The sequence below is a fragment of the Lycium ferocissimum genome, chromosome 7 (genome assembly GCF_029784015.1).
Source record: "Lycium ferocissimum isolate CSIRO_LF1 chromosome 7, AGI_CSIRO_Lferr_CH_V1, whole genome shotgun sequence".
NCBI lineage: Eukaryota > Viridiplantae > Streptophyta > Magnoliopsida > Solanales > Solanaceae > Lycium > Lycium ferocissimum.
The window spans coordinates 23,895,095-23,915,659 of record NC_081348.1 but is presented as its reverse complement, the minus strand read 5'-3'; the positions used below and the strand labels follow the sequence as shown (position 1 = coordinate 23,915,659).

The 20,565-nt window shown below is 32.0% G+C and overlaps 2 protein-coding genes across 3 annotated transcripts; one reads left to right on the top strand and one right to left on the bottom strand.

The window, feature by feature from the left end:
• The first annotated feature begins 9,651 nt into the window (after positions 1-9,651).
• Positions 9,652-12,949, top strand: LOC132063926 (remorin). Of its 2 annotated transcripts, XM_059456700.1 has the most exons (6): positions 9,652-9,865; positions 9,908-10,005; positions 11,322-11,369; positions 11,623-11,710; positions 12,219-12,300; positions 12,575-12,949. In XM_059456700.1, exons 2-6 carry the CDS (start codon positions 9,948-9,950, stop codon positions 12,773-12,775), a joined length of 477 nt encoding a protein of 158 aa, XP_059312683.1. In that variant the 5' UTR covers positions 9,652-9,865; positions 9,908-9,947; the 3' UTR covers positions 12,776-12,949. The 2 variants fall into 2 exon arrangements, with proteins under 2 accessions (XP_059312683.1, XP_059312682.1); XM_059456699.1 differs by having other exon boundaries at positions 9,652-10,005.
• Positions 12,950-12,993: 44 nt separating this feature from the next.
• On the bottom strand, positions 12,994-16,271 carry LOC132063925 (transcription factor MYB17-like). Its single transcript, XM_059456698.1, has 3 exons — positions 15,512-16,271; positions 14,205-14,334; positions 12,994-14,062 (listed from the first exon to the last, which is right to left on the bottom strand). The coding sequence occupies exons 1-3, from the start codon at positions 15,642-15,644 to the stop codon at positions 13,372-13,374; spliced, it is 954 nt and encodes a 317-aa protein (XP_059312681.1). The 5' UTR covers positions 15,645-16,271; the 3' UTR covers positions 12,994-13,371.
• Between the last annotated feature and the right edge of the window lie 4,294 nt (positions 16,272-20,565).

The window sequence follows — 20,565 nt, the reverse complement described above, 5'->3', positions numbered from 1 at the left end:
GAATGTTTTATATCCTATCGAAAAATTTCATATAAAGCCCAAAAAACCAACTCAACATAATACTAACAAAAGAATTTCAATTTATCCATAGAAATGACAATAATGTTGGATATCTTTTACTTTTGCATAATTGGTTTAGAGAGTGAAAATACATAACTTAAGTTTTTTTTTTCTTGTCATGTAATTAATACTTATTAACCGTACTTATTTTAGCATGACTTAGTATTTTTAGATTATGGTCATTTTCTTTATGGCTTATTAATTAGCAATATTTTTCTTAACCGATTTTATTATCTTTTGTTGAATATTTTAATACAATGTCATCACTCTTCTCACATTTTGTGTTTATTTTCTTATGAAACACCTCAATTACATAGTTGTATCTTACTAGGACTAAAGAAATATTTGAAGTAAAAGTTATATGTTTTGTATCAAGACTATTCCGAAAAAAAAAACCCGAAAAACCGAAAACCGAATAACCCGAGAAAACCCGAGGTTGAAAAATCGAATTTTATTGGTTTGGTTTTTGGTGTATAAATTTAAAAACCCGACACAATTGGTTTGGTTTGGTGTTTAAAAAATCCGAACCAACCCGGTCCATGTACACCCCTACAGTGACATCTTACGAAAACACATGTGTTAATTACTAAATTTATAAATGTCAATGATTGACAAATTTTCCTGATACAACGTTAAAGTTTAAGTCTTAAATAGTTTAACAAAATTTATACTTTTACAAGTTGTGAAAATTGCATAAAATAGCAACAATAAAAAATAAAAAAAAGTTAAAACTCTCTGTAATATGAAACAGTAATTAGTAAACAAGTTTCTGTTTATTAATCAAAATCAGAAATAAAATAATCAAACAAATAATGGAGAAGATGTAGAAAAATATTCGGAGCCCATAAGTTGCTTGTGTGTCCTTAAAGATTATAAACAAGTACTTCCTCCCGGGATAGAACGGAAAGACGTTTAAATGGCGGCAATGTATACGGAACTCGGCGAACTCCAATTACGGAGCAAATCACATGACACTTCGAGGTTTTGTTTGAAAAATCGATGTGAAGAAGAAGTTAAGAATTTTCAATCAACGGAATTTTTTTGTTGTGTGTGTAAATGTAGAAGAATTTATGTACGGAAATAAATACGGTGTATGGTTTTGTTCGGAAAAATTTGCCTTTTCAAAAAAAAAATGAGCCGTTAGGAATATTCGAATTTAAATTAATTTTTCGCGGAAATATTATTATATAACATTAGAAATGGAAATGTAACTATGAAATTGAAAAGTAAATTTGGTCCAAAAAGATTATCAATCAATGAGACCAAATCCAAAGCTGAGCGACGAAGACAACACGAGGGGACTATTGCTCTTTTTGAAATTCAGGTATGTCTTTTCGTATATAAGCACACAACTCTCGCTTTCACCATCGATGTGGTACATAATTTTTAACAAAGGGACTTTGTAAAATTTTACTTTTCTCTTCATTCTAATTCTTTTGAGCTATCTTTAAAGCTTAAGCTTAAAATCCTAACAAGAATGTCATACAAGTTGAAGTAAGGGAGTATTAATTTTGTAATTAGTGCCAAATACATACGAAACAATTTGAAGACAGAAAACACAATCATGCAATTTCAAATTTTAAGAAATACTTCTATGACTTACTTAACTTATCAAATCCATTGTACTATAATTCTATCTTATTGGACATAATCATATTAATCTATTTAAGTGCTTGCTATATAAATAATAAGACAATATTAAAAATATTTTATACAATACTAAAAAGATTTGCATTCTAAGTAAGAATCGGAAAAAAAGGATCAAATATTGTACAACACTAACACATAACAATTAGATTTCTTCCACTAATAGTGATATTTCACATTTTCACATAGTTTTGACATTTGTATTGAATTTTAGCTTCAAGGTGTAGTTGAAAAACTTATGAAAAAATACATAAAATGCAACATTTGGGCCGTGTTAGGGGCAGCGCTTATTAAGACGGGCTGGTTTCACCGATTTAAGAATAAATCGGAACCGGAACCGGTTAACCGTTTATTTTTACTGCATTTTTTTGAAGAATGTTCAGAAATTAAATTTTTTTTTTTTTTTATCGTTGTGTGTGTATTGGAAAACGGTCTTTTGCAATCCTTTTTGCCCCCCCTTTTACCCCCGAGCTTTTTTTTTAACACTTTAACCCGTACATTATATAAAACTAACCGTTTTCATTTTAATCGTACCAATTCTTTCTTTCTCTTTTTCTCTCAAATCTCAATCTCTCGATTATAGTTCTTTGCAACAATTGAGCTTTAAAATTTCACTCAAATAAATATTATAAAGTCTTATTATAGTTTAATTATTAATTTTGCAATTATAATATTGTTGGTGGAATTAGTGATTTTGCAACAATCCGAAGTACCTTTGGTGGATTTGCATCTAATCTTCGCTTTGTTGGAAATTAAGATTTGTACCTTTTTCCTTTATTTTTCGCAATTTAATTTACGCAATTTAATTCTAGCAATTTAATTTGGCAATTTATTTTCTTGTGATTTATTTGAGTGTTATTTAAATTAATTCTATTTAATAATGGCAAAGAGATTTAGACGTGGTGCCGGTAGTAGTAGTGGTATTGTTAGGGGTGGGGCTTATCAGGAAACATTTGTGGAAGAAACGCCTAATTTAGGTATTGATGTTGGTGGAAATAATCGCGTGGACAAATGAAAGAATTGATAACGATGATGATGATAACATTAGAAAGAAATGCAAAGACAAAATTAAACCGCTAAAATTTGAAAATTTATGACTAAGGATAGGGAAAGCCAAACAACTAAATGTAGCCTATGTGGACAAGTATTTACTTTTGAACTAGTAAAGATGGTGGAACGGGTACACTAAATAATCATATGAGACTTAAACGTATGGATGTTTGGGAGAGCAAACGGGTTCAAATGTGGGGGGGGGTATTCAAATGACGATAGACTCACGAACCGGTAGAAATTTTAAGTATGACAAGAAAAAAGAACGTGTAGAAATAGCTAAAATGGTAGCTTACGATTGTTTACCATTTTCCTTTTCTTCGGATTTGGGGTTTGTTACTTACATTCAACGTTGTTATAATCCGTTATTTGAGGGTATTCCTAGAAGTACTTGTAGAGCGGATGTTATAGATTTAATAAAAAATATAGATTTTATTTGCGCCATGTATTTAATTCTTTAAATTGTAATGTTTCTCTTACCGCTGATTTAGGTCTTAGTCTTAACAAATTAGATTTTTTTGCTATTACATGTCATTGGGTTGATGACAATTTAATTAAGCAAAAAAGAATTAGCTAGACAATTCTATCCCACGGTAACCGGAATTTTAGCCTACTTAGCGGAAATAGCTAGAGTTTTACAAGAGTATAAATATAAACCCGGTTATCAAGCGGCTATTTTGAAATGATAATCAAATTTATGAAGTATTTTTTCCCATCCCAACTTTATTTATATTGGGTTCTCTGTTAAATCCTTGTTTAAAAGTGTCTTATACTAAAGCATTGGTTGGTCGAATTTATACATTTTAGAAATTGAAGCGGGAGTTCAACCATCTTTAACGAACTCGCTATTGATGATGAGTTTAGAAATTTTTTTACTCATTATTCTAATTTTGGAAGAACGTCTACACCCGTTGCTCCACGCCCTACTACTTCTCAATGTAGCAAAGTGGCTTGTCGGGTTTATCGCATTTAAAAGTTTTACATGCACGAAACAACTCCTTATAGTGCAAACTTTGATGAATATAACTTTTTATTTGATGCGGCCAAATGTGGATATGATGAATTGGACGTCTTACATAGTTACAAGGCAATTAAACTCTCAAGAATGGCTCGAGATATCCTTACGGTTCAAGTATTTGCATTTACCAAGCTGAAGACAGCAAATTGGAGACCATGACATTCATTATCCGGCTTTAGCTTGCAAGTACTAGTGTGCATTCGCGATTGGATTAGACGCAACCAAAATTTAGAAGCGGAGAAGGCGAAGAGGAAGAAATTGAAGATTTGATAGCAAGTGGACCATGAAGACTTTGAAGATATCTCATATGATATGGGGGAAATTAACGAAATGATTCTAATTGGTGATTTTATTATTCGACTATTTCTTTGCAACTTATGTATTATTTGGTGTTAAAAAAAAACTACAACTTGCAAAATAAATGTTATCCAAGAATGAATAAAATATATCCAGTTTTCTTCTATTTACTTGTGTTCATATTTTTACTTATGTTAAGTTAGGAATATACCTAAAATATACTAAGAATATACTTATAATATACATCTACTTAAATTAAAAACTAAAAAGTTATATACTTGAAAAATAACTAAAATATACTAAGAATATACTTATAATATAAATATACTTATAACTTAAACACACACACACAGATATATATATATATATATATATATATATATATGTTTAAGACTTTTTACATTATATTATATATTATCCGTATATACGAATTTATAAACTTAGAAAAAATTAAGCTATAAATATAAGTTATAATATATAAGTTATAAGTATACTATATATATATATATATGTTTAAGTTATACATTATATTATATATTATAAGTATATATATAGTATACTTAAACATATATATATACTTATAGTATACTTAAACATCTATATATATATATATATATATATATATATATATTTAAGACTTTAAGTTATACATTATATTATATATTATACGTATATACGAATTTATAAACTTAGAAAAAAATTAACAGTATACTATATATATATATATATGTTTAAGTTATACATTATATTATATATTATAAGTATATACATATAGTACTTAAACATATATATATATATAGTATACTTAAATATATATATATATAATATAAGTTATAAGTATATATACTATATAGTAATATAGTATACATATAACTTAAACATATATATATATATTAATATATATAACTTCATATATATATATCTATATATATATATATATAAGTTATATGACCTAAGTATCTTGATATTTATAATAAGTATATTCTTAATATATTTTAGGTATATGTAGTATAACTTAAGGCTTAGTAACTATATATATATATATATATATATATATATATATATATATATATATATATATATATATACACACACGTATATCGTATTGATAATAGTAGTGATAAATATTTAAACTTTACTTATAAACTTATATAACATATGTAAATATACCTACAATATACTAATAAATACTATAATATATATATATACAAAAAAAAAAAAAAAAAAGGTTTTGGACAACAGTTCCGGTTTTGTATTTGGGCCCGATTTGCCGATTCCGTAACCGGTTACCGGTCCGGTTCCGGTTTAACCGGTTTACGGGCTTACTGCCCACTAGTAGATTAAGTTAAACACCAATAGTATATGATTGGAAAGAGAAAAGGTAAAAAGAGAGGGACAGCAAGCATTGCATAATGGAAATTTTGTACTCCTTTTACACACACATATCTTTAGCACATGAAAATAGAATAACAAAATAAGAGAATCAAAAAGCATAGAACCCATAAAACATTAAGCTAGTGGTTTCATGAATACCACCGAAAAGTGCGATAGAATAATTAAAATTGCTCTATTTCACATTTAGAAAATTTGAATTTGATCATATGAAATGGAAAAGTGATAGCGAATACTTTATCGATTTGTTATTATAAATTTCGATTAATAGGATCAGTGAACATCAAATAGTAAGTACTTGAAGAAAAAAATTGTATGCATATTTCAATTAAGTACCGCCAAAAGAAGTAGAAAATTATCTCTTATGGCCATTTAAAAATTGAATAGAAGAATGTACAAGAAAATGTACATTCTTCCATTTTTTTCTTTTTCACAATTCACAGATCCTACTTGATCCAAAAAACGTGAAAGAAAAAAAAAAATGGCACAGGGTCATTTTTCATTCTCAAAGCGTCAAATATATAAAATAGCCACTAATAATTTGAAAATCAAAATAACAAATCCCAAATAGTATGAACTATTTACTTCCAAACTTGTAATTTAGATAAATACTGTCTAATAACTTAGATGAACTGATCAGTAGAATCAATATTTTACGAGCTAAGTTTGAAAGATATCTTTTCATTTACTTACAATGATTATATATGAGTAATAATCTGTTTTACGACTTTTGAACATGATAGTTGTTGGCATTTATTCGAAGTAGGCCCATATTAATTTTTCTTTATACAGTAAAGGAAACCATGGATGCTTCGTGATTTGACAAAGACCTCACCACGTTAACTTATTTGGTGTAGAAAAATATCCAGAAAAGGGCACACAACGACCACATGAATAAACAAATTAAATGATGAACAATCAGAATAAAATAAACAAAGTTGGAAATTTATAGGACCAAACGCGAAAACTGTCGTAAGAGACTTGTGGAAAGTTACTAATCAAAATGCAGATATTTAGTATCTAAACAAACTAAATGAATGAAATTTAAAATGCCTAATTTTTTTAAAGTATATCTAGCTAACATAATGGGAAACGTTGTCGTCAAAAAGAGGTTCCATCCTGAAGTGGACAAATTGGCTTTTGGTGGTCTTGAATAATGATAATGATTTTCATATATATATATTTTTTTTAAAGGTTATCCTCTACTTACCCCTTGCAAAAAAGAAGAATTATCTTGTCCTATATATAAAGAAAGTTGTGTCTATCGTATATATGAAGCTTATAATATAGTGATATTGAGGAAAGCTTGTCACATAATATATGCCAGTTATGATTTTATCATCATCTTCTCAGTTCTATTTTTCTCTGCTTTTCTTATATACTCATAAAATAGACGGAAAAAGATAGTTCGTATTTAAATATACAAAGTTTTATGCAAATTTTGGCAAAGTGTTTTAGAAAAATAAGACCACTCAAGCTTTTAAGTTTTTTTAGAATTAAGCATCGAACTTAATTCCTAAATATTAAATCTAACTTTTTCAGACTTTATGTGATGTCTTTAAATTCTGTACAACGCATACAAAATAATATATACTATTGCAAGTAATTAACCTTCTCAAGTCTCATAATACGCCGAAAATTAACCAATTGATAAAATATATAAATAAAAATATATGAAGTTATGAACATTAATAACATGAAGAACTTGGGGGACCCGATGGAAAACTTACAAGGAGTACTATTATATAGGGCAGGCTTAGCTGACTCTACCTCCTTTGTGGGTTCAATCTCATAAGAGTATCCAATTGACAGTTTGGCAAAAAAATTTGTATTGTCACAAATTAAGTTATAGTACAATGTTTCAAGCGATTTTGGATTTTAGCTTTGCCTTTGAGAATGAAATAAGTCTTTGATATGGACGTTTAATTCTTTAATAAATCTTATATAACGTGAATTAAAACTAGTTGATTTAATTATAGGTACTGAATATACTAAACATTTATTAGCAAAATGACCATCAAACGTTGAGGAATTATATATTCTTTTAACCTCAACGTGGGAACAATTCATTTTGCTCTGCTCTTAACTATGTTACTGTCTCAATATACTCAACTCATTAAACTTTGAGTCATTATAATCTTTTATCCTCATTATGAGTTCAATCCATTTTGAAATATTTTATACCCTCTAATGACTCAGCTCATCAAACTTTCAGAGATCAGTTTATCATATTACATAAATTTGGTTAAAATTGACAACTCTAGTACTCCAAATATTAATTAAAAGAGATAATGGTCAAAAACACACTTGAAGATTATGCTTTTAGTGAGGCTTATCCGAACTTATCGTGTGTTCTTTTACCCGAACTATCACCAATTATTTATCAAAACACACCTGAACTATCAAGTGTTTGCGTGTTCTACCTGAACTATTAGCAACTATTTATCAAAACACACCTCGACTAGTGTTGGAACCTCACAAAAAATTGATATTTTTTGTATTATCTCTTAATTTATTTTAATTTTTCAATTAATTCCTTTAATTATCCGCATGGAGTGCCGATTTGGCACCATTTTTAAACCAAAAGAAAAAAGAATGTACACCATGCACCATCAAATACTAGTCGAGGTGTGTTTTTGATAAACTAGCCTCTAAGAATGTGTGTTGCACGTTTATCCAAAATACTTTAGTACGGAATTGATGCCGCAAACACTATTTTTTTACCGTATCATTTTTTTTTTTTTTTTTGCATGAATCGTTACATTTTCCTTTTTGATCAATTTTTAAGATAAAAAGGATAAGCAATTGATACTTAAATAAAGTCATTAAAAATATACTATAATCAACCATTAACATGAAATAACACATAAAGAATATAGCGGTAGACAATTTTTATTATATCAAGAAGAATACTCAAACAGTGTTTTATGCAGTGAAATTCAAATGAAGAGATCAGTCGATCTACGTACCTAATAAAAAGATAAAACCATTGATGGACTGGTCAAGGAGAAGACTAGAAAAAGACAGATATAACTTAGCTATGAAATAGTGCTAAAAAAGAAGAAGCAAATGCGACATGATTTGTTCTGGAAAAGCCATTTGGATTGTTGTGTGAGTGATTCACGTATTTGATGTTTATATAACATCTAAGAGAAAAGTATTTTCATAAGCTCTCAATAAGCTCTTCATTTACATTGCGTGCACGTACATCTAGAATTAAGGTCCAAAGAATGAAAAAAAAAAAAACATTTATAGGATAACCGCAATTAATGAGTTAGTATTTGAAAAGCCCAAGGTTGAGAGAGCAAGAGCCAAAGATAAACAACAAGAATTGCAAAAGTTAGTTGTTTAATACTCCCTCCGTTCACTTTAACTAGCACTTGTCCCGACATTTAGTTATACGCGCTTAGAAATAATAAATGAAGTGCGTAATTCTACCAAACATATTAATTGGTGCATATTTTTATTAAATTTGAAAAATGATTTGAAGTGAGTATTTAATCCTATAAAACAGGAAAAAAGAAATTATCTTGTCTTGATATACTAAAAGTGACAAGTAAAAGTGAAAATCTAATTTTAGAATATTAGACAAATAAAAGTAAACGTAGGGAGTACATGAAATCGTGCATAGTAACTCTATAACATTAACTCTAGAAGGTATGTGGATTTACATGCATATGATCCAATAAAATGTATTGAATTAATAGTTTTGTTGCTAAAGGATTCAAAGGTTACTTAACTTTTTAAGGATATATGAATATGCTCACCCTAATTAAATTGGGCAATTAGATTCATTGAATTGGTGTGAACATTAAAGTACTACTGATCCACTTCCAATTCATGTAATTCAATTTAAGGTTTTTCAACTTAAGGGGCAAAATAATACTATTAAATTAATAAGTTTTTAATTATATTTTAATTTAGTGTAGAGGTAAAATGATAATTTAACTTTAAAGATAGCAATTTCTCATTTTTAATATAATATAATAATTAAAAATAATTTAGATAGGAAATACAAATACCTGTTACGGTGAAAACTTACCAAAGAAAAGTGATACTAGGTGTGCGAGTTTTTGCCACTCTCTCCCGTGAAAAGCTACTACTAGTAATACACTTTCGGTGTCATGTAAATAAATAGTGCTTCAAATAAATTGTAGTACTCGTCTGCCGACACTCTCACATGCCGACACGTTCACAACGCTGTCTCCACGTTTGATTCAATACCAAATTATCCAATTCTTTCACTACTTCTTCACTCTTCCTTTCTTTCTTTTTAGCCTATCCAAAAAAGTTGTACTAGTAGTATATATAAAGCAACCGAGAGAATCTCCAGATATTGAACAACTAGTTTCCATTTGTTTTTTCTTGATTCCTTCTTCTTTCTTTCTATATATAAATATTCCTATAATTAACAATGGCAGAAGCCACTGCAGTAGCAACTCAACCTCAAGCAGAACCAGTTGTTGCTTCGAATACTCCTACCATGTCTGCCCCTGCCAAAGCTGATGATTCTAAAGCTCTTGCTACTGTTCCTCCACCAAGTAAATTAATCTTTTTGTTCCTCTCTTTTATTTTTGTGTGGATATGTTCATTGTTCAGCAAGATTAGTGTTCTTTCTTATAAAAATTCAGAGGATGAGGTTTTCAAGTTACTTTTCCTTCATAAAGATATGAGTAGTCATTATTCAAACTTATTACTGTTTGTGCCTGTAAATGATGGAGTAAGTAAATAAAATTTTGACTTTTTCAGTACTATCTCTATAGATGTCTTTAAGATATCTTATCATCTTTGGTCTAAACCACTATGTTCTCTGTATTTGGCTATTCAAGTCATTCCTTGATTGCTAAAACTTTTGTCTAAACCACTATGTGTATTCTCCCAGTGTTTTTATTTAGCTTGGAGAGGTTTGATAATAAGCACAAGTTTGAAGTTTCTGTTGGATATCTCATGAACACCACAAAGCATCCATAGATAAACTTTTTTACTTCCCGTTATTCCTAATCCTAACAACCGTCGTCCCGTATTTACACCAAACTACATAGTTAATTAATTATGGTTAAGTAATATATTGAGGTACAAATACATTAATAAACCATGACTGAATGATAGAGCTGTAGGTAAATTAAAGACTAAATATGTTATGATTTATTTTTATTATCATTATTCCTATCTTGCTGGACTCGACTAATTTTGATGCCTTTATATTGCCAACAACTTTTGAATTATTGGAGACTTGGTATACTTTTTTTTTAAGATCATTAATATCATCAATAGGTCCAACATGTCTCCTTTACTTTTGACAAAAATAAATAAATACATACATCTAGATGATTAGATGCCCGACTTAATTAGTGGATGTCCACTCTGGTTTACCTTTAATAATCAATAGAATTAGTGGCTGGTCACTCTGGTTTACCTTCATCAAGAGAATTAGTGGATGTCCACTCTGGGAATCATTGGTCGATAACAATTGTAGTGAAGTTGGGTAGTGGGTACCTACTGTAGAGTCACTCGGTACCGGCACTCTAGGAAGTACCAGGTGAAATAGTCGAGGTCCATGTAAACAGACTCGGACAATTCCTCCATTTAAAAAAAAAAAAAAATGTTGCGTAATAGTATGACAGAGTATTGTAATGCTGAAATAGTTGAGGCATTTTAAACAGAGTGTTCTCGTGGCCAATGTAACACAAACAGATTATTGGTGTTAACCTGGTTGATCACGAACTTGAGGTTCTATATTTTTGTAACTAGCTTCTGATTGAAAGATTCAACAGCAAACACACTTTTGAGCTGCTTGTATCTTGAGGGAAATGATCTGTGTCTTATGATATATTTTGTCATTTACTTATTTTGGCAGAGCCTGATTCTTCAACAAAGAAAAGTTCAAAGGGATCCCTCGACAGAGGTATGTACCAATACCATTTCTTGAAAACTTTCTAAGTGTAGAGAATGTGCTTATGTTGCATATTGCAATATTATCATTGAAGAGTTTATATTCTCAATGAAACAGCTTATCCATTTCATGCATTAGATGGCTTATGCAACTTCTATTTGGAGCTTTTCCTGTTATATGACAAACTACAGCAAAAGAATGAGTCTATCAGAGTTGGTCACATCTCAGTAGTTAACAAGTTCTCTATTTCATATTTTTTCGCCAGATGTTGCTCTCGCACACCTTGAAACAGAGAAAAGGAATTCTTATATCAAGGCGTGGGAAGAAAGTGAAAAAAGCAAGGTGGAAAACAAGTAAGATTTCTAGCTTTCTGTGTTATTCAAGAAAATTGTACAGACAAATACTTTGTTCCCTATATGGAGAACTCATTGCTCTTAATTTTGTTTCTTTTCCTAAAAAAGTTCTAATTTTCTGGAAAATGTAGATAAAATATTGTCATATTTCAAGTACTGTACAAATACTTTGTTCCCTATATGGAGAACTCATAGCTCTTAATTGAGTTTTTTTTTTTCCTAAAAAAATTCTAATTTTCTGGAAAATGTAGATAAAATATTGTCACATTTCAAGTTGCAAAACATTCTTTTGTGGATGCTTAATGCGTCTTTCACCTCCTCGTGTTCTTTTCCACCTTCTTTGGGTCAAAGTGTCAACATTTCTATCAATATTCATTTACTAGTGGAAAGAACCTAGGAAAGTTCCGAATTTTGTGCCGGACATTAATATACCATTCATCTGCATTCAAAAAGTTATTTGCCAATTCAATTACCTAAGTCATCTTCAACTTGCCAAATGATTGAATAGGGCCCAAAAGAAGCTCTCTGCAGTTGGAACATGGGAGAACACCAAGAAAGCAAATCTTGAATCTAAACTGAAGAAACTTGAGGTAACCAGGCGCGAAATCTAGTATACATGCTTCTTCAATAATTTTGAACATGGCAATACTTGAAACATGATGTATTGTGGAAAATATTTCATTTTGAACTGCTTTTCAATATTGTTTCATAAAATACCCCGCATCCTGGCTGCGAGCTAGATTGTCAGCCAAGGACTCTTTATTTGCTTTAACCTTAGTGCTAGCTAAAGGGGTAACTTTAGTCTTTAGAAACTGGTTTTTGTCACATTAATTTTTCATGATGATAACTTGTGCAATTTTGCAGGAGCAACTAGAGCAAAAGAAAGCAGAATATGGAGAGAAGATTAAAAATAGAGTGGCCGCAGTTCACAAAGAGGCAGACGAAAAGAGAGCTATGGTTGAAGCCAGAAAAGGAGAAGAACTTCTTAAAGCAGAGGAGATGGCTGCCAAGTATCGTGCCACGGGACAAGCTCCTAAGAAGTTGATTGGTTGTCTTGGATGTTAAAGCTATGAAATGTTTCATTCTCCTTGTGAATTTTCGTTCTTGTTGCTCTTTGTTGGATGTTTCAAACGTGTTAAACGTGTTAAGTTTTCCTAGTTTGTGTAAGAACAGCACTCATGAAGGTTTGATTGTTACGATAATTATAATTCCACTGCAGAAAGTTTCTACTAGTACTTACACACTGCCTCTGAGATTGTGCATAAAAAGCTTGAAGCTCCAATGAGTTGAAATGTTGTCAAGAATCCCTTGGTGTTCCCAATTTTCTGGCACTAGTAAACTTCAGAAGTTTCTACTAGTTCTTGTTTACTTGCTATTCAGGTTGAAACCAAAAAAATAAACTGAAATATGCAAGCACGATCAACTTATAGAAACGAAAAATAGACCTGAACTCCTGGACATTTCAGCAAAAAATATCACGCATGATAGCACTATTGCTATGACAAAATATATAGAGGTGAAATACAGTCTTTTCCCCTGATGGAGCTGAGATAGCCCTATTGCTTTGACATGACATTAATATATGATAGAGTTCTATGTGTTCTTCACACAGCTGGAACCGCTAAAACAACCAGCATCAAAAAATTTCAGAGCCACTGATATCAGAGAAAGCACCCTGCATATTCTGTTTTAGGGCAGATCAATGAGCTTTCACCTAAAAGGGGATGCAAGCTATAGGAATCACTGTGTCCTAGAAAGCTCATGTCATTGTTAGTAGGGAAATCCAAAAGAAGTTGCAGTGCTGATTCAGACGAATCCTCCATGGCGTCGGAGCTAGAGGTGGCTGATCCTTGCAAGAAATCTTCAGTATATGGTTGGCCATTCATCCACTCCATATATTCATTTTGGTTGCTCTCTATAACACTGAGCTCAACCTCAGTCGTAATGCTTGAGGCTGATCCGTACTTTGTACACGAAGATGCTTGAGAGGCTGGACTTTGACAAGCAGTTTTTTCTCCTTTCTTGAATTTCCTGAATGCCTCTCCTATCTCTGAGTTCCAAATGCGCAAAAAATAGTCAGTGTCAGATCTTCCAACTGATGATGGAACCAGGAATTGGGACTCTCTGGAAAGACGAGCCTCAGCTTCGAGCCTAGCACTTTCCCATTGTGCCAAGTGGCGGGCTGAAGGTGATGTAGCTGGTCTTATCAGCAGTCCATTAGTGGAAGAGTACTGTTCATGAGTCTGAGGATCAATGCCCATGGAAACCAGGCGCTTTTTCAGGTGAGTATTCCACAGATTCTTTATCTCATTGTCTGTCCTTCCAGGTAGTTGTGATGCAATTGCAGCCCATCTAGATGAAACTTAATAATGATTATTCATAGTTATTGAAGTATAAATGATCCTTATAGGGTTTTTCAGTTAGGTAAAGGAGCACTAAGAAATATTGGAAATTGAGCAGGTAACTACAGAAGGCAAAATAACATCATGCTAACCTGTTTCCAAGAATGCCATGCAACTGTATGACAAGCTTCTGTTCTTCGGGGCTAAAAGGACCTCGTTTGATGTCTGGCCTTAGATAATTCGTCCATCTAAGACGACAACTTTTCCCACAGCGAAGAAGACCTGTCAATGAAAATTCGAAAATTGGATCTTCATAATTAAGTATGGTAAAAGAATTCTTTACTTTCAATGCCTGTGAGTTCAGCAAGAGAATTCTAAGTTTACTACCAAAAGAGGAAAACAGTTAACACGAATCTGACAAAACAAATAGATAATCTATGAGATTATGATACCATACAGACCAATGTTGCCATTGTATTCTAAAGATCTCTTGTGTTAGCCAGACAACTGTAATTAGGCTGGAAACAGGAACCAGCACGCGTCGAGGCTAGTTCACTCAGATAACATTTGACACCAACATAGACCATTGACTCATTTTCACACCAAGAGGATATGTGTTGAGCCCAACATTGTTAGTGTCTTTCGGTAAATCACCAAGAGCCCAGTGACGACATTGAGAAGAGAAACAAAAGAAAAACAGAAATTCTTAACTTTATAGGCACAATTCATGAACTTGAGACATCCAAATGATAACTGTGACAAAGAATAGCAAAGAGGCCCTAAACAAGGGACAATTCCCAATAGTTTTACATCTTCACCGACGTTCCAAGTTGACATGGATGAAGTAAAGAGAAAAAAAAAAGAGTTATCTCCAGAAAGAAAATTTTAACTATTTTGCTGATTAGATGTAAAAGTAGAGCAGCACTAAAGTTAGAAGTACCAGTGAACGGGGTATTTTATGTCATATTGCGAAACGGAAAAATAAGCTCGAGTAAAAGGATTTTTTTTTTAAAAAAAGAACCACCTTTCCATACTAGTATCACATGAAAGTTGGAAGAACATTAATGCTCATGAAAGGGTAAAACTTAATACAGCAGTAACTAGTTTCACTTTCTGATCTTGTTCCATTCCCCACCAAAAGATGGAAACAGCCTTCTACTTCTCTAAAACACGGAAAGTATCCCCTGTATCCATTTCCCTTCTTTTTTATCACATCATATAAATGAAATTTATATGACTGGTACTGAAACTACAAAATTCAGTCAAGATATAGAACTAGATGACTGGTAAATGAGTATTAATGTGATTAAACTGCATGAAATATAACATATGGGTGAAAAATTGAAACTAATCCCCTGTTACTCATGAAGTAAGAGGCAAATGGCTAAAAGAACATGGAACATGAGTCTTCAAAAGTGAGTTAAAAGATAGAAAATGGAAGAATTAAGAGTGGTGAAACCTGCAAGTTTTGGAAGAGAACGCCAACTACCATGACCATTCTTCTTGATAAATTCAACAAGTTTTTCATCTTCTTCAGTAGTCCATGGTCCTTTCTTCAAACCATTCTTATCACAACATGGTGTTCTCCCCATTCCTCCCTCTCATACACATGCAACTCAGACACACACACACACAACTTGTCCCTCCTTAATGATCAACAAAACGTCAAGTCTTTTAAGTTTAAGTAAAGAAAGATGAGTCTTCCTAGGAGAGTAAATAGTAAACAGAAGAACATTGACCTATCAAATGGTGTAGCACCACAGTACAGACTTGTAGAGTGTAAGTATCAGCGAGTCCATAGCCGGCTACACATTAAATGCCATGAGATATGATGTGCTTACACAAATACTACTGTTTGTTACTAGCATTTGAAATAAATGTATCCAAAAAGAATAGGAGGAAAAATTGGATGATTGACGTAATAGAACAAGAAAGTTGCATTAAATGCATGCCTCTTCCTACCCCTTTTCAAATTCTTGATGTATTGGCTATTCAATTTGGTCATATACTAGTACGATTAGGCAGAGTAAATTTCCGGGTCAAAGTCAGGAGAGAACAGAGTGAAGGAGAGGATCCCATCTTATAATAACGCAATGTAAGCAATAGCTACAGTTTTGGTTAAAAAATTCAAGCCCTGCACCATGTGAACTAATCTGATACGGGGCACAGAAGCCAGAGACGGAGCCAAAAAATTTAATTTATGAGTTTTGAATAGATTATTTATATATAAATAAATTTTTCGGTGCAAATACAACGTTTGAGTCCGAGCCTCAGATCCCTGGCCCGTTCATTATCCGGGGCTATTAGATCTAAGAATTGGCTTTAGACAAATTTCAGCGATCATAAAAAAATTTAAAAAAATAATGGAGTCCGCATTTCAAATCTGCATGAGCAAAGTCGCAATCTGAATAGATAAATTTTATTTTATTAACGTAATAATTTTATTTAAAAAGGAAATTGATGCAAAAGAAGCACCTGCATAGAAGAATACCATAGAGTAGGAAACTTCATTATCCGGAGTTATCGAATTTTACCAAAATAAGCTATGATTGATCCCGTTATTTTATTCAAAAAAAATTAACGAACAAAAAAAAAGAATTGGCTTTAGACAAATTTCGGCGATCATAAAAAAATTTAAAAAAATAATGGAGTATGCATTGAATGCATTTTCAAATCTTCTTAATTTTCATATATGCATAGGAACTGAGAAATCAAAGTCAAGCAATTGTCTGAATAGATAAATTTTATTTTATTAACGTACTTTTTTATCTAATCAAGACTTTTTTTTAAGGGTAATCAATAATATTTTATTTAAAAAGGAAATTGATGCAAAAGAAGCACCTGCATAGAAGAATACCATAGAGTAGGAAACTTCCATAAAAATTTATGATTTTCTACGAACGATATCAATCATCTATACATAAAGAATCAAAATTCCTATAAAGAATTTTATGGATGCACCAAAAAGAATAACCGAGAAGAGGTTATTCCTCAACTGTATAAAGTTCATCTTAACACTTTCAAAAACTTTCCAATTTCTTTCTCTCGAAACGACCAAAATAAAAGTTAAGAGGGGTTATATTCCATGCCCCGGATCTTCTCTTTCACCTTCCACCATTCCAACTGAATGTTAACTCTTTCATGGTGCCTGACATAACTCAAGATATTCCAAACCAACATAAATTTTCTACCATAACCTCGAGGCTACCGACAGTGAAAAAGAAGGTGATCACCCTCTTAACCCTAGGCCTTACATATAAAATACCAACTAATGTACGTAACATTTCTCTTCCTCAAATTCTCAACCGTCAATATTATCCCTCTTGTTGCTTATCAAGTGAAAAATATATTTCTTGATACCTCAGGAGTCTAAATTAGGCTGTGCGGAAATGCGACCTCCTCTTCTACCTCTTCTCATAAAAGGACTTAACAAAAATACTCCATCGTTTCCACCCCACCTCCAAACATCATGGCTATACTACGGTGTTACTTGTTTATGACGCAATTCAACTAGATCTTGAAATTCTATCACATTTAGTGTTGTTTATGAATATATTTTAACCTCGCTCGGTATTTTCATCAAATCAAGTGATTGAATCTTAGCCATTAAAATTAAAAAATTTACAATATTATTTAAGAATGAATGAGCAATAAATGTGTACGAAAGATACATGTCAAGCGTTCATTAATTTGGTTGGTATCTTCAATATTACATTACATTAGTGAATATCTGCACCAAATAGGTACCTGTAAACAAATTGATGTAACATAACGAGAGAGACACTATGTGCGACGAACACGTGCTTAGACAACATAATAAACAAAACAACGTAAAATAGCGAAACCCCATGAACAGTGCAAGTGAGCGTAGAATTGGGTTGAAATCAGCTTGGGAATTGAGAAATCAAAGACAACCCATTGGACCACAACTAAGCCTTACGTGTTGTATAGGTTGAAAGAGACATCAATTGAAGTTTGATCAACTAAGCCATGATTCCAAACAATTTGACTACACAATTAAAATTTATTTTTCTCATATACTGGTAATAAGTATATTTTTCAAGGCAGATTCAGCTGTTCAAAATCACAAGTTTACTAAATCTCATACTTATTACTACGCAAGCAACTTCTTAAGATATTATTATAACCTATCAATTGAGTCTTATACACATCTAGAAATTTCTATTCTCAAATGCACAACAAAAGGTAGACTATGTTCTATACGTTAATATAGCAGCCTTTAAATCTGTCGATCGCCCTTCCCTCACATTAGTCTTTTCTTTTTTACTCCCTCCATCTCAAATTATTTATCGTTTTTTTTAATTTTACATGCTCTTTAAGAAATATTAATTATAATGAGTATTTGATTAACTTCAGCTTATTTATATGTCTAAGTTATAATCTCTCTCCATTAAATGTTTATTCTATATATGTGTAAATTCCATTAAATGATAAAATCACTTAAGGTATGAAAAAAAAATAATTAATTGTGTCATTAACTTCTAAAATGACAAATAATTAGACACAATTATTTTTAGAAATACCTTACGTATAATACGAGATGGAGAGAGTATATTTTAATCAGATACTCTCTAATTTAACTAAAAATACTTCCGACAAATATGGAATAGCATTTAATTTCATATAGAAAAATGATGTGTGTGTGTGTATATATATATACTGAGAATAAATGCGTAGACAACAAAAGAAGGGTGCATGTATATAAATATCACCATATAAAACAACAGTGAGATTCAGAGAAAATGAAATGAAGAAGAGGAGTTAATAAAACCTCACACTCGCAGCAAGTCATAAATACAAGTAGACTAAAAAAAAACCCCACACATACATTTACATGGAAACAAAGGGAAAGCATAATTAATAGAAGACGCAAAGAGGGCATTGGTAGGGAGGGTGTGTTACTGTACAGGGAAAAGATAGAGAAGAAGCAATAAAGGATGCATCTCTTTCTTGTGATAGGTCAGAATGGGTCCTCCGTTTTCTGGACCTATGCCTACCCCTACCCTGCTATGCGCTAACGCAACAATAAGCGCAATCGTGCACGAGTATTTTTAGCCCCGGGTTTAGGGAAAGGTCGGCTCAGGGATGTGATGTAGCGTTCTGCACAATACAGACGGTTCCCTTCACGTTAGTGGATTTTTCGATCGAACGTCGGCCTCGGTGGCGGAGTTAGAATTTGCGATGAGGAGTTCAAATGAGAAGTAAACGTACAAGAAGCGGAGGTTCCCTACTTTTATACGTAAAAATAATTTTAATATATAAAACGGTATAATTTTTCCGAAGAGATTCGGATGAACCCCTGTAGTGGTTCGTCCTATGAAACCCTATTTGGAACTGACTTTTCCTTTCAAAGTGGAATTCCTGCCTTCCCTTTTGATGTCGTGTCAAACCCCACTTTTGTTGTTGGGGGATGAAATGGTTCATTCAACCTCGGTATGATCTAGTGTGCATCACGCTCATGGTCGAGGTCCCTCGGAAAGCTAACTCTCTTCTCCCCCAAGCTTGAGCCCCACGACGGACTCGGCATGACACCGTCCCCCCGTCCCATACAAGGTAATAACTCCCGAAAAATTTTACGTTCTTTCAAAACTTCCCTACCCATCCTTATTCATATTATTGTATTATCAAAATACATATATACCACCGCAAATTGAGATCAAAAACTATGAGTTTATCATGCACGGGTTAAATTTTTATATGGACAACTTTTTACCCGTCGACCCTTTTGAGATTAAATCTCGAATACTTATATACTCGTCCAAAAACTTTTTTCACACTCAACCTTCGGATAAACTTCGGAAATGAATACATAATATATATGCTTATTAAATAAATTTTAGTTTGTCAGTTAACTACTTATTAAAATATATTTTCTCTTTAATATAAATTTTTTAAACTTAAATTATTTTGATGCAGCGTAAATGTTTAATTACTCAAAAGTCTTCTAGCAAATTAATAATCAACTCCACATGCGTTAGTGTTCTAGCACCACGATGGCTCTCTTGTTATCAATAATGCATGTAACTTGTAAGTTCTCGTTCAAAATTTCTTTTCCTATGCATTGTTTTCTTGAGATGTCAGTAAGGGTGTCAACGGTTCGGGGTAACGGTTTTAACGTGCCGGAACGGTAAAGTTAAGGTGGCGGTTAACGTTCCGGTTAAGTTTAATTTATCTGGTCCCGGGTTCATATTTTAAGCCGGGAAACCGGTTAAAGAAAAAGCAGGAGCAGAGCCAGGTTTTAACGGGAAAATTAAAAAAAAAAAAAAAAAAAATAGTTGGGCGTGTTAATGGGGTTGGAACGTCCTTTCAAAATGGCCGGTGCCATTTGTTAATTTTGGCCCAATTTTTTTTTTAACACAACCCATTTTTATATAAACCCTTCTTCATTTTCATTTTTTAAATTTCCCAAAATTTCCCCTTCTTTCTTTTTCTCAAATTCATCTCAATTATAATTATTTTCAAAATTTAAAGTCTTATTATAGTTTCAACTTT